This window comes from Opisthocomus hoazin, chromosome 19, assembly GCF_030867145.1.
Source record: "Opisthocomus hoazin isolate bOpiHoa1 chromosome 19, bOpiHoa1.hap1, whole genome shotgun sequence".
NCBI classification, from domain to species: domain Eukaryota; kingdom Metazoa; phylum Chordata; class Aves; order Opisthocomiformes; family Opisthocomidae; genus Opisthocomus; species Opisthocomus hoazin.
In genome coordinates, this window is record NC_134432.1 from 10,827,081 (window position 1) to 10,841,230 (window position 14,150).

General features: G+C 39.4%; 1 protein-coding gene across 1 annotated transcript in view; it reads right to left on the reverse strand.

The window, feature by feature from the left end:
- The window catches only part of CDK5RAP2 (CDK5 regulatory subunit associated protein 2), an 83,180-nt gene that overhangs the window by 8,705 nt on the left and 60,325 nt on the right, over nt 1–14,150 (reverse strand). The window contains 9 exon segments of the mRNA XM_075439263.1: nt 220–479; nt 590–670; nt 2,315–2,563; nt 3,972–4,093; nt 4,309–4,498; nt 6,343–6,459; nt 10,831–10,956; nt 12,098–12,282; nt 13,061–13,109. Coding sequence (XP_075295378.1) covers nt 220–479; nt 590–670; nt 2,315–2,563; nt 3,972–4,093; nt 4,309–4,498; nt 6,343–6,459; nt 10,831–10,956; nt 12,098–12,282; nt 13,061–13,109 — 1,379 coding nt within the window.

A 14,150-nucleotide genomic window follows, 5' to 3' on the forward strand; every position in this document is an offset into this window, starting at 1 on the left:
CCAGAATCAACTAATTTACCCGTAGACTCATTCACCCAGAATCACAAATATGTGCCTGTATCTAGATTAGAGTTGGACTGTCAAGGCTGAGGTGTCCTGACGGAGCTATTCAGTCAATGGTGCCTGCTGCACCATTAACCTAGTTCTTTGCTTTTGTAATGTACACATTTTGCACCTCTACGCAAAATTCACCATCCTCTAACAGCCTTCACTGTTTACCTTTATTCCAGACTCCTGCAGTTTCATACCAGTGACCTCTCCTAAAGAAATCTCCATTTCTGATAAAACCTGTTGCCCTTCTGAAATCTGTTTCCGCAGAGCATTATAATCCTCGATCAAGCCAAGGACGTGGCGCCCGTTTTTGTCTGCCCACATACGATGTCCAGGCACAAGACGCGGGGTACACGCCGTACTGGAAGATGAAGCGCTGCTGCAGTGGGAAGTGCAATCTAAATCGTCTCTAGAGGCTGAGTGCGTACCTGGGACAGAAAGACCATTTAACTATTTTTATCCTTACAGGTAGAACTGACACTGGACTTCTCTCAAACAGCAAGTCTAGGACACTGATAACACGCACTTCTGGATATACCTGTTTTCGCTAGCAAAATGCAATGTCCATGTTTCTGCTCACAAATGTTTCTGCTGGTAGCAGGGCATTTGCAAAGATTTTCTATACACAAAAACAGGACAAGGAAAAGTATGTCAGTAGAAGTTAACATGCATTAAAAAAAACTTCTAGGCTTTACTTCGGTTCCTTTTTTTTTGCTGATGCTGCACTTGGACTCAAGAAGCAGGGAAACACAGCTAATTTTCTAGTACCACACCACGTATCTTTCAGTATTTACCTACATTAATCTTTTTAGCATCTTTCCACAGTTCTAGATATCTCCCAAAATCAAGTCACATTCAGAAAATCTAAAATACATCCTGATGAAGGTGTTCTCATCAACAAATGTAAGCTTCCCATTAACGCCACAAAAAGTATGACACTGTCCACAGCCACACCACACTCAAGATCATATCTATATTCCCCCTCTTCAGACCTCCCAAATTCTCCAAGTACCTATCAGTAAAGACTACTCAGTACATCTAGAAAGCTAACAACTTCAGCTGTTGACGTTCCAAGGAGTCTTTCTGATGCATCTCAGACCAAGCCATTACAACTCTATTCACCATTTTCTCAATGAGCTTCTTCAGCTCCTAACCACTCTGGCTGATGCAGGTCAAAAGCAATATCTACGATTTCATCTAGAAACTCAGCAGGAACCAATGCGATTTGGGGATACTGGTGGTACAGGTTCCCCACAACAGCTGTTCCACACCTATTTGCTCATGACTGACCCTAAGGAACCAGCCCCATATGCAGCACATGACTTTAGTTTAGTGTTCAAGTATAAAGTGCACAGAGAATGGTAGCAGCCCATAAATATTATTTGCTACATTCCGCATCTTTCTTACTTGTACAGAGTAGCGTCAAGTTATGCTCATTATGTATTTCAGCTGAAGTCCAATTCTGATTGGACATGATGAACCCACAAAAGAAGTAAGGTGGTAGAAAACCACTCACACTAACCCTCTGACTGGTGCTGCTCGCTCTCTGTGCTGCATAAGATTTACGTATGTACGTTCAGGTGAAGTGTATGGACCCAAAAAGCCCCATCATTATTGGTTCCCGTCACACAATGTACACCTGTACAGGCAGCAGGAGAGGTGGCTTTATGCTGTAAGCATGGAAAGCTGCCACTGTGCAGAACATTTTAGCAGCAAGGAAGAACATTCTTGTGCCCTCTGCATCCCATGTACATCTATATTGGGACAATAATCTAACCCTGAGTGTAAATACTACGTTTTCCCTGATCTGCTAAAACAGTATCACTTAACAGTGATTGAAATAAAGGTAAAATATTCCTCAAGGGCAAAAAGGGGACAACTGATTTATACAAAGACCATTTAGTGCACTTACTGATCATAAGTAATACACAGTCAGCCTTAGCAAACACTATAGAGCTCTGCCTCAAAAACAGAACCCCCAGGTAAGCAAAATTCATGGCAATTTAATGTAGGCATCCTTCCACCCCAGAGACTGTCTGCAAATGCTTTTCTCGAACGAAAAAGAAGTGGCAGTTGGAGGCTATAAGACAGTGCAGCGGGCATTTCACCTCCCCATGCACTAACAGCTCTAACAGGAGAGGGATTTGAAAGGCTGATGGGCAGCTCCCAAACGTACAGCTGATGTTGTACGAGGCTTTAACAGCATTTTTAAAGAACAAGGCGCAGGTTCTACTGTATAACAAAAGCATGTACGGCATAGTACCATTCATTGCTGCATAATGCTGAGATTCTTGTTTGAAAAGATAGTTGATATTCACAGCTGACACAGATCCCACTTCCTCTCTCTTTTCTTTTGAAAGCTGTTCCTCTAATTTTTCATGCAAAGACTTGTTTGTCTCGATGCTTCTTTCAAGCTGCACTCGCAAACTCTGTATTTCAGTCAATAGTTCATGTAAGTCAAGTGGATTATTCTGATCTTTTCGGAATTCTTCTGACGCATCACATCTGGTATCTGAGACAATTTCAAAAGAAACACTTAACATCTTTAACAATTAAAATAATATTAGCCATTATCAGAATGCTGAGCAAGTAAATTATAGCCGGCTTTATCCTCAATATTTAGAATTAACTACAAACGGCATTAAGATAATGGTTTGACAAAAAAACATGTTTTTATTGCTTCTACCCTTGAAAGATTTAAAGAGATTAAAATTATTTTTCACTTTGTCCATAAAAGCTAATAAGTCTCATGCCAAAAGCAAAAAGATATAATAAAAAGGGAATGAAGAGGATTTACAAAATTTTAAGTGCATTAATGCACAGTCTGGACAAAGAAAAAGGAATGGGTAATCTCGGAGTGTAGAGGAGGGATGGAGTAGAACTGGGAGTTTAATTTTATACACAGAATAAAAAAGAAAATAGTGATCACCTGGCAACCAGATGAACAAATCTGAACCTGAAAAGAGCCAGGGCTGCGTTCGTCTTTTCATAAAAGGAGGTCAGTACACAAACAATTCCATGTATTCTTTCACGCTGAAATCAAACTGTTCTCCCGACAGTGGGAAGGGCTCAGCCGCACGAGGAGGGTGCTGCTACTCCAATTACATTACCAGTTCTGCAAGGAGACTTACGGCCATCCCTGAGCCAGCTTTGGCTTAAAGCCTTATAACAACAGGGCTCTGATGCTGCAGCTAGGCACGAAATACTGTGATGGCAGGGCATATTATTTAAAGTAGCAGGGAGAAAAATAATCAACGTTTACAAGAACTTCCAGTGGGAAATATGCTGGATCCTGTAACGAGTATGCAGCAATGAACAGCATTCCACTTTTTGACCTAACCACACCAACAGCTGCATGGTGATGCAGTTTCCTTAAAAAGGGTAGGAAGAACCCATGCAAGTCTCATTCCCAACCCCCACCTTTCATGACAGGAAAGCGGATTGGAAATTATTAGAAGTCCCATTCAGAAAGCCACGCCAGCACTTCTCCCCAGTCCTAGGGAGAAGACACTACCCTCATATTCAGGCAAGAGAAAGCACAAGCTACCTGAGTAAGCACTACCTGTGAGGACGCAGAAGCATGTCTTTAGATGACAAGTAAATATCTAAGATCCCCATGCAGCTTCATGGCTTCATTCAGTGGCTCAGCCTGAGCCACTGAATCTTCAGTATTTATCTTCAGCTCAGCTGAAGAAACTTGGGTGTGCCTAGTCAGACCATACCACACATCTCAACCTTGCAGTTACACTCCTAAGCAGAAAGTAGCATCTTGTCATCAAGTTGTCAGTTCTACTTTGCATCGCAGACACAAGAAGAAACAAAGAAACAGTGACCTAGCCCTCCTGTCCTTTGACAAGATCGTATTCAGAGAGAAAAGGGTTGCCAGGGCTAAAGGTACAGAAACAATTCTGCATTTATACCTGTCCTTTTCCTTCTTGCTTCTTCCAGATTTTCATAAACCTTGATCTCGGTTCGGAGTGACTGCAGTAACTTCTCATTCTCGCAGACCTGATGTTGCTTTAAATCAATTTCTGTTTGCAACCTGTTAAGTTCCAATAAAAGGCTAAGTTAAAAGTTAAATTCTTATATTTTGTTTCAAAATCTAAAATCCATTCCCTTTTCCTCTGCAATTCTTCCCTTGCCTTTTGAATATAACTACACACCTCGTTAATGTTAATAGCTATGGCTAAACACATGCTTGTCACATTGACAATTTTCTTCTCTAAATGAATGTCTAACTGTGGACAGAATCAATACCTGTTTAACTCATTACGACTGCTGTAAACTTGACATGTCAGATATCTGATGTCATCTTCCTTTTGACCAATTTGTTTTTGCAACCTTTCATTTTCTTTTTTGATGCATTCATAATCCTCATGAAGATGCTCAATGATTGCATTCTTTTTAGAAAGAGATTCTCTTAACTTTTCATTTTCCTTTTGTTTATCTGAAACAAGAAGAAACACAAGGTATTTGCAATGCCCACAACCCACTAAGGCTATGCTTTTTAACAAAACTAGCTTTTTCAGAGACTGTCAGAAAATAACAGCTGCTCTTGTGAGTTTTAGGATTTCAGTATTTCAATTTTCTAATGACTTTTGCTAGATGCATTTTCTGTAATGTGCAATATTTAACCACCAGGATTCACAAAGGCTCAAAAAAAGCCTGTGTACAGCCTTCTATGCCAAATGACCCCAAAACCTCTGAATTTGGCCAGAAGGATAGTATTCAGCAACTAGTGGCAGCGGGATCCTAAAGCAGGCACATGAATTTTGCCAATCCTCAGAAAATACTGCATTTAACTTCTCTTTAGGAAGAAGAGAACTCAGTGGGATTGTTCAAGGGCATGCTGCATCCACATTCCTCTTTGTCACACAGAAATCCCTCTGTCCTCTCCTTCCCAGATCCGTTCATCTGCCAAACGTATCGTATGAGTCCTTCTTTCTCCAGCACCAGCTATTTCCCCAAACTGGTTCTATGACAAAGAATCGCTGAGAGGCAACTCAGCATTTTAAGACAGCTGCAATCAGGGCGGCTTCTGGGGACCCCACGTATTTTGTGACCCTGTGCTTAACATTGGAAAAGGAGGAGGCAATCTTGGCAAAGAAACAGCAGGGAGGAATCGTTCCATCTCCCAACAGTTAGAAAATCACTCTCACGTCTTCACGAGTCTGGTTGAAAGCATATGAAAATGGTAATCACCATGTGCTGTTAAAAATGTGCATCACCAGCCTTTCACAACTGAAGGGGCTAAGTTAAGAGTACAGGCAGAAAGCACCTGAGACCAAAACACACAGGAGATATCTAAGAGGCTTTTCTTTCTCTAGTGCATCCAGGAATAAAAGGAAAAGAATCTCACAAACTCCAGAGATCCTGACATTATTTTAAAACACACAGGCGACAATGTTCTATTCATCATGGGTCTTATAAAACAGAAACCCTGATATTATCAGATCATATTGTCAACTGTGGAAACAAACAAAAGCAGGAATATATCAATCAAAAAAGTAGAATGTGAACAAACTGATAAGCACCAAGATGAACCAAAACCGGTGAGGGAATACACGACTCTGGAAGAAACACCAGTGCTTTTACACCAACAGTCTGAAAATCTGGAGATTTAGAACCTAATTGGGGCTTAAGCTGCTTTTAAGAACCCAGCTGGTGAGTTGTTGGTTTACTTCGGGGGGGAAAAGAATATTTTCTCTTCACAGGTGTGAAAATGAGGGAAGTTTAAAACTAATCTCTGAGATTACAAATACTTCCAAATAGCTTCCCTCAGCTCTGTTCTCTTCTAAAGTGTTTCCAAAAAGATGATGGCTTGGCCTGTCCAGCCAAGCCTTTGTAGCAGACTTCTGAACCTAAGTGTAATTAGTTCCCTTTGAAACTCTTCTGTATCACTTGGTTTCATTTTCAACAATAATGCTATTCTATGGCTTTTTTTTTTTCCCAAGAGGGCTTCAGAATGGACGAATGGGGAAAAAGGAGCAAGAAAATGTTAATAAAAGGCCCAAGGGGAAGAGGAAAAAGAATGTTTAAAAAGAAAGGAGTCCAAAAAGAAGAATGGAGAAATGAAAGTGAATAGCAAATGGAAAATGCTACAAATGAACAGAAAGAAGGAGCATTACTGTTACTCCTTTATGATTTTTAACCTCAGTTTGAATGCATGGAATTTCAGGGGTAGGAAGAATGGTTAAGTCAGTTTAATGAATGGACTGTTAGTATTTTATTGTTTTCTGATCTGGAATGAGTTGCAGTCTACTCCTGTAAAGCACAGTTTTACATTTTTACCTCTGGATCCTTTTGCTAGCATTGCATTCAGGACTTGATTTTGCTTCCTCAGGAAATGTATTTCAGAAGTCAGGGAATTATGCTGCTCTGAGCCATGGATAAAAATGTTTGCAGAACCTATAAATATATACATAAAAGATGATTTATGAGTCATCTCTAGGTCATTAAAGATTAAACTTTCCAGACAAGAACAATTTAAAAAATTGCAGAAAAACATGTTATGAAAGATATTTCTCCCCTATATATTTTGAAGGTTATCCCTACAGACTAAAAGGCAGTTCTGGTTAATGCCAAGTAATCCAAAGCCCTGCATCACAAGTACCTCTCATTGCTAGGCAACCATTACCAAAATTGCAAAATTATGCCCAGCAGTCTTTATCTATCAGATAAAATTCCAACAGGACAAAATGCAGGAGTATTTTGTGACATTGCTAGTCTTTGAAAATAATGCAAACTGTAGGAAGGTTTACCACATATCTCAGTCTAGCTCTGTTCATGCTCTGTTGCATTTAATGACACTATTGAAGAGAACCACCAGATTCTACCAACTCATCCACGGTGGTTAATGCAGAAAGTAACGTAAATAGTCTGGTAATACGTTTGTTACCATGCCAGTCTAGAGCATAAGGCTGGAGTCTTTGCTTCTGATTACAAACTGAGAATCCATTTATGATCATAGGCATGAAGATTCATGCCTCTTAAATTCACATATCTAACATTTAGATAACTGAGCCAGTGTTGATCAATCATCAGTAACCATGAGGAGAAGCAGGCACCTCCAGAGAGCAACTCCTGCAATGCGTCCTCTACACGCCTCTCTGCACATGAGACGCCCTGTCCTCCACAGAGATGTGTTTCTCTCCAGTGCCTCCATGAGAAGCTCTGGGTAACCGGCACAGTTTCAGATGTCTAACTTTTAGAAACTTAAGGGTGATGAATCCTACTCTGAGGATCTTATTTCGCTAGTCGTATGAATGTAAGTGTTAAATTGTGTATTCCGTCAGACAAACTCCAGCCTAGGTAATCCTCATAATGCACTGTATTCATGCTACAGATCCCACAGCTACGTGTAATGTTACAGTATATTCTGAAAAGTGCCACATTCTCACACTCTCAATGTGGCTGCTTGTGAAATGCAAGTCAAGTAATTGTTATTGCCCTTTATAACCTGCTTCTAGTCAGTAAAACACTTCAGGACCCACCAGAATTAACATTACTACTAAAAATATTTTTCAGTTGATTGGTTATCCCAGTATCTCCTATGCTTTAAAGCTTGAGATAAGTACATGAGTGTCAACTATTTGGTTAATAGAGAAATAACCAGCTGGCAAAAAAATTAGCTGAATGTATGAGGAGGATGCCTTTCAGCTCTGGCAGTTCAATTCAATTTGATGTGCTGCACTTCCTCTCAGTAATTTCATTTTGTTGTAATCCCAACTGAAGCTTTTACCCACTACCTAACTGGGATGTAGTATGCCATGATATGCACCTCTTGTCGTTACTGAAAGACTCAAAGGCTCTAGAAGCCTGTCACTGATGGCATTTTACTATCTATATGTTAAAGAGTTGAGGTAGCTATGTGAACTCAAAAGGCTTTTTCCTTTCAGATTTTAACAAAGCAATTCAACTTGAAGTGGCAACGCTTGACGGTCTCATCTTGATTCTAATTTAATTTATTGCCCATCACCCAGCTTTATCCTATTTGAAAAGTTATGCTATCACAGTCCTACTGAAAGGCTTTCGAATATAACTATTGGTGATCTTACATAATAAGTGATAATGTAGAGCCAGTGGTAATAAGGCCACAATCCTGCAATTTGACCCACTACCGAGACTGCTGCTTCTGTGCAGAGCCCTGCTGACATCAATTACGCTCTCCATAGACGCAGAGGTCCATCTAACCAGAGTTAAGTGGAGCATCAGGGCCTACAATTGCAATACACTTGAGTTTTCATTATGTTTTGTGCTGAAAAAGTGAGTGCTAAGGAAACGTACCTTGAAGGTTTCAAAGGAAACACTGACTGAAAGACAGGCATTATTGAAAATCACAGTAAAGATGAAGGAAATATTCATTCCCAGGTAAAGCAAAATAAAGGCATACTAAAGCTGAAGAGAAGTCTGAGCAGATACATTAGTTACTAATGGGTTAAAAAAAGCAAACAACAGCCCCTTTTAATGTTAACTGTTGTTAATAACATTTGAAACCTAGGAAACTCAAAATTAAACCTTTGATTTTATTTTGAAGCCTAACATTTGAAATGATTGAAGCAATTATTTTAGTTCTACTTGCACTGCAAACCTCAGCTCTATAATAATGATGTAGTCATTACCAGCACTTGAGTAATTTATAGAATACTAGAAGCCCAGGCATTTAAATACTTAGAAAATCTAAATATTAAAAATAGCATAGCAAAAATAGTGGGCAGATGTGTGTATATACATCCATATAAAATTAATCAGACAAGAATAATTCTATGCATTAACTTTGGTTGAACAAACAATATCACATGAATTTAACAGGCTCTCATCAACAATTAAGTACGTTACAACTTGGTTTTGGGTTTAAAAGGAAAACAAAATAAGGATATTAAGTTAAAAGTAAAAAATTGTTTTGAATTATTACATCCCATCTGCTTCAGCTTCATCTAGGAACAACTTCTTACACTGGAAGTCAAAAAAAGTCCAGCCATCAGGAAAAAAAGTAGCATCATTACTAGATGAGAGAATACACGTATCTGTTAACATGAAAGAGATCTTCAAAACGGAGATTAACGGGAAGCACTGAAAGAACACAGTAACCAAAAGGACCTGTTCTAACAGGTGCTTTTTTCCTTTCTTTTCCAAATTTCTCCTCCATGCATTGGTAGATACACTAAGGCAAGACGAAGACAGATGGAAGGCATACAACAGTTTATAAAGAAAATATACTTTCACTGCATTAACGGATGCCCTTGCCAGAATCTTTATGAAGCTGTAAAAGAGTTGGAAGTGTTTCAGTGTGGTTATTTCACGAGAACAGTATGCCTTTCCAGCAGCGTAAATACTTCATGAATGAAATGGATGCTTTTTATACATCTTTCCATCACTGTAAATTATTCCTGAAAGCAAACTGCCATTTGCAGGTAGTCTCCATTTATACAACAACAGAAATGGATCATGGGGATGATGTAAAACATGATGAATCTAATGTCAATATTAGCGAAACGGAGTAAAAGGGAAGCATGTATGTATTTATTGCCTGCTTCCACTCTGAGTAATATTGCATATTAATCAACTGTCCTGTGGGGGAAAACATGGGAAAAAGAGCAAGAACAGAGCAAAGTGTGGGAAAGCATGCCTGGTACGGTGTGCTTGAAAAGGTGCTACAAAAGCATCCTTCATGAAAGCCTGGCTGCTTTCTTGTGAGAAGTTTTAAACGCAGCGTACAGCTTGGCTTTCAAAGATGCTGAACACTAGCAACAGAGAGCAGTGACTCTGAATTTGCATACCTATTTTTAGTATTTCTCATCCACTGCTTTATATTAGTTTGGAATGAAAACCAACTCCATGTTAAAATTTCCATCAGTTTCTGTCAAGTATTTCTCATTAAAAACTCACAATGTCATTTTGTGAACACATTTATCACACCAATCAATTCAAATGACAAGCTGAACACCATGGCTTAGGCCCTGTCTTACAGATATTTTCTCTGTGTACGTAAACACAAGCTGGCTTTAAAGCAGTCATAAAATTCCAGAGAAGGCACCTTCAAGAGTCCTGTTAGCAGTGATGCTGTACTGACCACCGTGGGTACACACAGAGTGGGGACAGGAAAGCTAATTCCACAACATTCCTAATTTAAATCAATAGCAGAAAGGTAATTTAGAGCAAAGCACCTTCTCCTCTATTCATACTGGTCCCAGGCTCCACTGAAATTATGTGGATAAAATGGGCTTCCTCTCTGACAACTGCCCCTGGCTGGACATGCCAGAGAATTAAAAGAGGATGACATCCTAAAATCCAAGACTGTGATAACAACAATTACATCCCAAAGGCAAAAGAAAAACCAAACCCAGTCTGTTTGCTGATAACGGACCTAGAATGGTCTTTCAATTCTCTGGATGAAATTCAATCACGGTGTCATCCAATGTCATAAAACTACCTGGTAGTCCTGTTTGCTTAGCAATATGTGCAATTGTAGGTTTGGGCTGTGTGGTGTACCTGTGTCCCGTCAAAGCTTTGTGCAGCCATACTGGATACACTTCAAGCAATGGACTCCAAGAAGAGGCACATTAGATCTGTATTTATGCCACTCTGCAAGCATGGAAAAGCTGTGTCTGCTGATGTGTTCAAGAGGCAGCAGTATTCAGAGAAAGGCACAACATTTTCCAGCTGTTAAGGGGTGTGGTTTATTCAAAAAAGCACAAAAAAATATTTCCAGCAGCAATTTGATCCCTCAGGCTTTAAGCAGCAAATGTGGATTTAATTTGTCATGAAATAAATTCTTACCTTGATCTAGTTCCTTGTCCGTTACTTGTCTCTCAAGCTGCTTCCTCAGTCTCTCATTAGTTTTTATGGAGTATTCTAAACGCTGTCTCAGGATTCTAATTTCTTGCAGATGCTCCATCAATAACTCTAAATAAACCAAGAGACCATTTCTTAAGAGTCAATGATTGTATTCCTTTACACTGTGTACCCCTGTCAAATCTAATCATTGTTAATACTAAAAAATGATGCAGAGCTGTTCAAAATGGCAGACATTAAATATCCGACCCCACAACAGTCTTTTTCCATACAGTGCCCAAACCCTGCATTCAGTGAAAACTCCTACTATGCATTTTAACTTCAACAATGGTCCAGTTTCAAGACTTTTTTAATTTCTTCTTCTTACAAAACTGTAGTAGATAACAATTTTGTCCAGTTAAAACACTCCCCCATCTGGGAAATGAATCCAAAGGTCTGCGATGCAGCTTCATGTTCAGGCTCGACACATCAACAGTATACATTTTTCCTTATAACAACAGGAAGCTTGCCAGAGTAACTCAGATAGAAATTTGACTTTGACTTACACAATGCATACCATAATAAATAAATTTGTTCTATCAAGTTTCATTACCGTACCTTTTCCTTCTTGCTTTGCCATTCTACAATTTTTCTTCCATTGGCTGTAAGTTTCAGCTCTGCTCAGGAACTTATCTGTTCTAACCGTCACTATCTTATTTGTCAGTTTATCCATGTCATACACTCCTGGTTTACTCTGCAATATTTTTCTCTGGAACAGTACGTGCTATCTCAGCTATTAAATTTTCATCGCTGCCTATAACAAACTACTGCAAGCATCACTTGTGCTTAGTGAAACTATCCAGGTCAAACATGACACCACTTATTAATTATGCAGCACTTACAATTCGCAAGGAAACACAACACTAGCTTTTATAAAATTAGAAAATCTCTCTTTTTCAATGTAATAATCTCTTGACAATTGTCTATTTTCCCCTTATAATTTGTCTATTTAAAGACTGTCTGGAGTACTGTAAAAGATGATAGTCTAAAACAACAAAGACACAAAATATCATAGTTAATTTTGTTTCAAACAGGAGGTGGCTCAAATCGCTGTCATCTCTGTGTGCCTTGTTACCGAAACTGCAATGATTATGCAAGATACTGGAAAGCTGAAGCAGACAAACATTCTTCATTATTTCTTAATTAGTTCCCTTGTGTCTTATTTATCACATTTTCCCAATATGTAGCAAATCTTCAGTGGGAAAAAAATTACCCGGGGGAAACTCGTTTGGCAGAAGCGCCAGTGTGCCATGTTGTCCTTCGAGGTCACGCCTGTGCTCTGGTGATCCAAGAGACGACTTCTCCGACAAGTCAAAGTCAGACAAGCTATGAAGAGCAGATGGTACAGGTGATTCATCCTTCAGTTGCTGGTACATTGTGGTGTTCTTCTCATTATCCCTTTTGTGCCAAATAGAACGTTTTAAAACACAAAAAATGTTTTATTACTTTGGAAGCATGAATAGAGAGCACGGTGTCAAATTTACAGGACACAGGTAAAGCAAGTGAATTTATGTGACAGAACATGACAAAGCACCACACATCAGAGATATATATCCAGGCTGAACTTCAGACCTCACCGAAGTCAGCAGGAATAATCAATGGAGCTCCAGCCTAGCGTTCACGTTCCAGCGCTAGGTAGTCACCTTCGCACTAAGGGGACCAACCTCAAGCTGCCTTCAACAGGCAGCTGAGGATTTCTGTAGCACAGAAGAATCCCCGGCTGGCATAAAACCAACCTGTGCAGCATAACACCACCTGCTCTCTTCACCTTCCGCATAAGGGTGTTTTGAGAAGGGAGTTCAACAGCACTGCACTTCAGCGACCCTGAGCCAAGCCCCAAGGTCACGGAAACAGAGAGGTAGCTGACTGTCCCTCCTAGCAGCTGCAATTAGGATAATATCTGAACATACACAGCAGTGTATTACGGCACATTTTGTTTGTTCATGAAAGGAACAATCTCGGTAACACGGTGCCTCACCTCACTATTTCAGCTGTTTGCTGAGAAGTGGGGGAAAAAAGCCTTAGTTTGTTTTCTGTGGATATTTTATTAACTAATGAAACAGGCAGCATACGCAAAGCCCTCCAGAAAAGCAAAATGGTGGAAGCTGTGCTACAAAACATGAAACACCCTTATCAAACAACCACATGGTTGAGAAATATTGAGTTGCACTCTTACCTTTGAGCTAATTCATAAAGTATAGTCACTTCTGTACCTATTGCTTCTCCTGCAAAGCAGAAATTTCCAGTTAAAAACAGATATTAAGAATTATACATTTCCCCTCCTCCATCTTAAACTATTTAGATACAGAACGGTAAATGAGAATTTAGAGAAGTCAATGCACTGTGCATTAGTGTCAAATGCCGCACATAAGCAAAACCATTTATAGCCCAGCAACAAAGCAACAGCTTTCTCTAGAGTTCAAGAAAAATAACTAGGTACCACACATCCCAGATTTTACAGCCTTGGTGTTTTAGTGAGCATACAGAAGTAAAATATTATGCTATATGGCAAAAGGTTTAGAGGTACATGTCACTACTTCTTCGATAAAAATTACATAAAAACAATTCCATCTCACTTGGATTTTGTCCACCCAGAGTCAGGCTAACCAGTTATCCTTAACCAAGGGGCATACACAGGATTTTGCCTACAATATTTTCAACGGTATAGTGGGTAAGCACAAGCACAATTCAGTGCAAAAGATCTGGACTCAGACACTAATCTGAATATGGAAAGAAGAGTTTTGTGGTGTCACCTTGGCTCCTCATATTTTAAAATTTTTGTGCGATTAAGCAAAAGTGGCAGGCAAGAGTTGCACAGCTGAAATTTCAGGGGAATGAACTGAAGGTCAGGATGGAAATGCAGAGACAGACGGTTGTTTATGCTGCTTCTTTACAGTCAATTCTTAGTACGCTGGATGTTCTTTATAACCCTACAAACATCATTTTATTTTAATGTGTGATTCAATGCAACACCATTGTGTTAGATATATTGAATTGTCTCGGTTGTCAGTGACTTTTCATAGTATATAGGATACCATCTGTTGGTTTGGGGAATTTTCTAAAGGCATTTAATGTTTATTCACTACACAGTCTTCTCATTTGTAATGCAAGGAATCTCTGTAGCCACTGAAATCACTGAATACACTCAATCTTTCACTACACTGCTATGACACACTAGCCGTAATACCTTTTCCTCATACACAACTCCTTTATATGAGCAATTGAAACTGCAACATGCTGTCACTATCTTTAACGAAAGGCAGAAA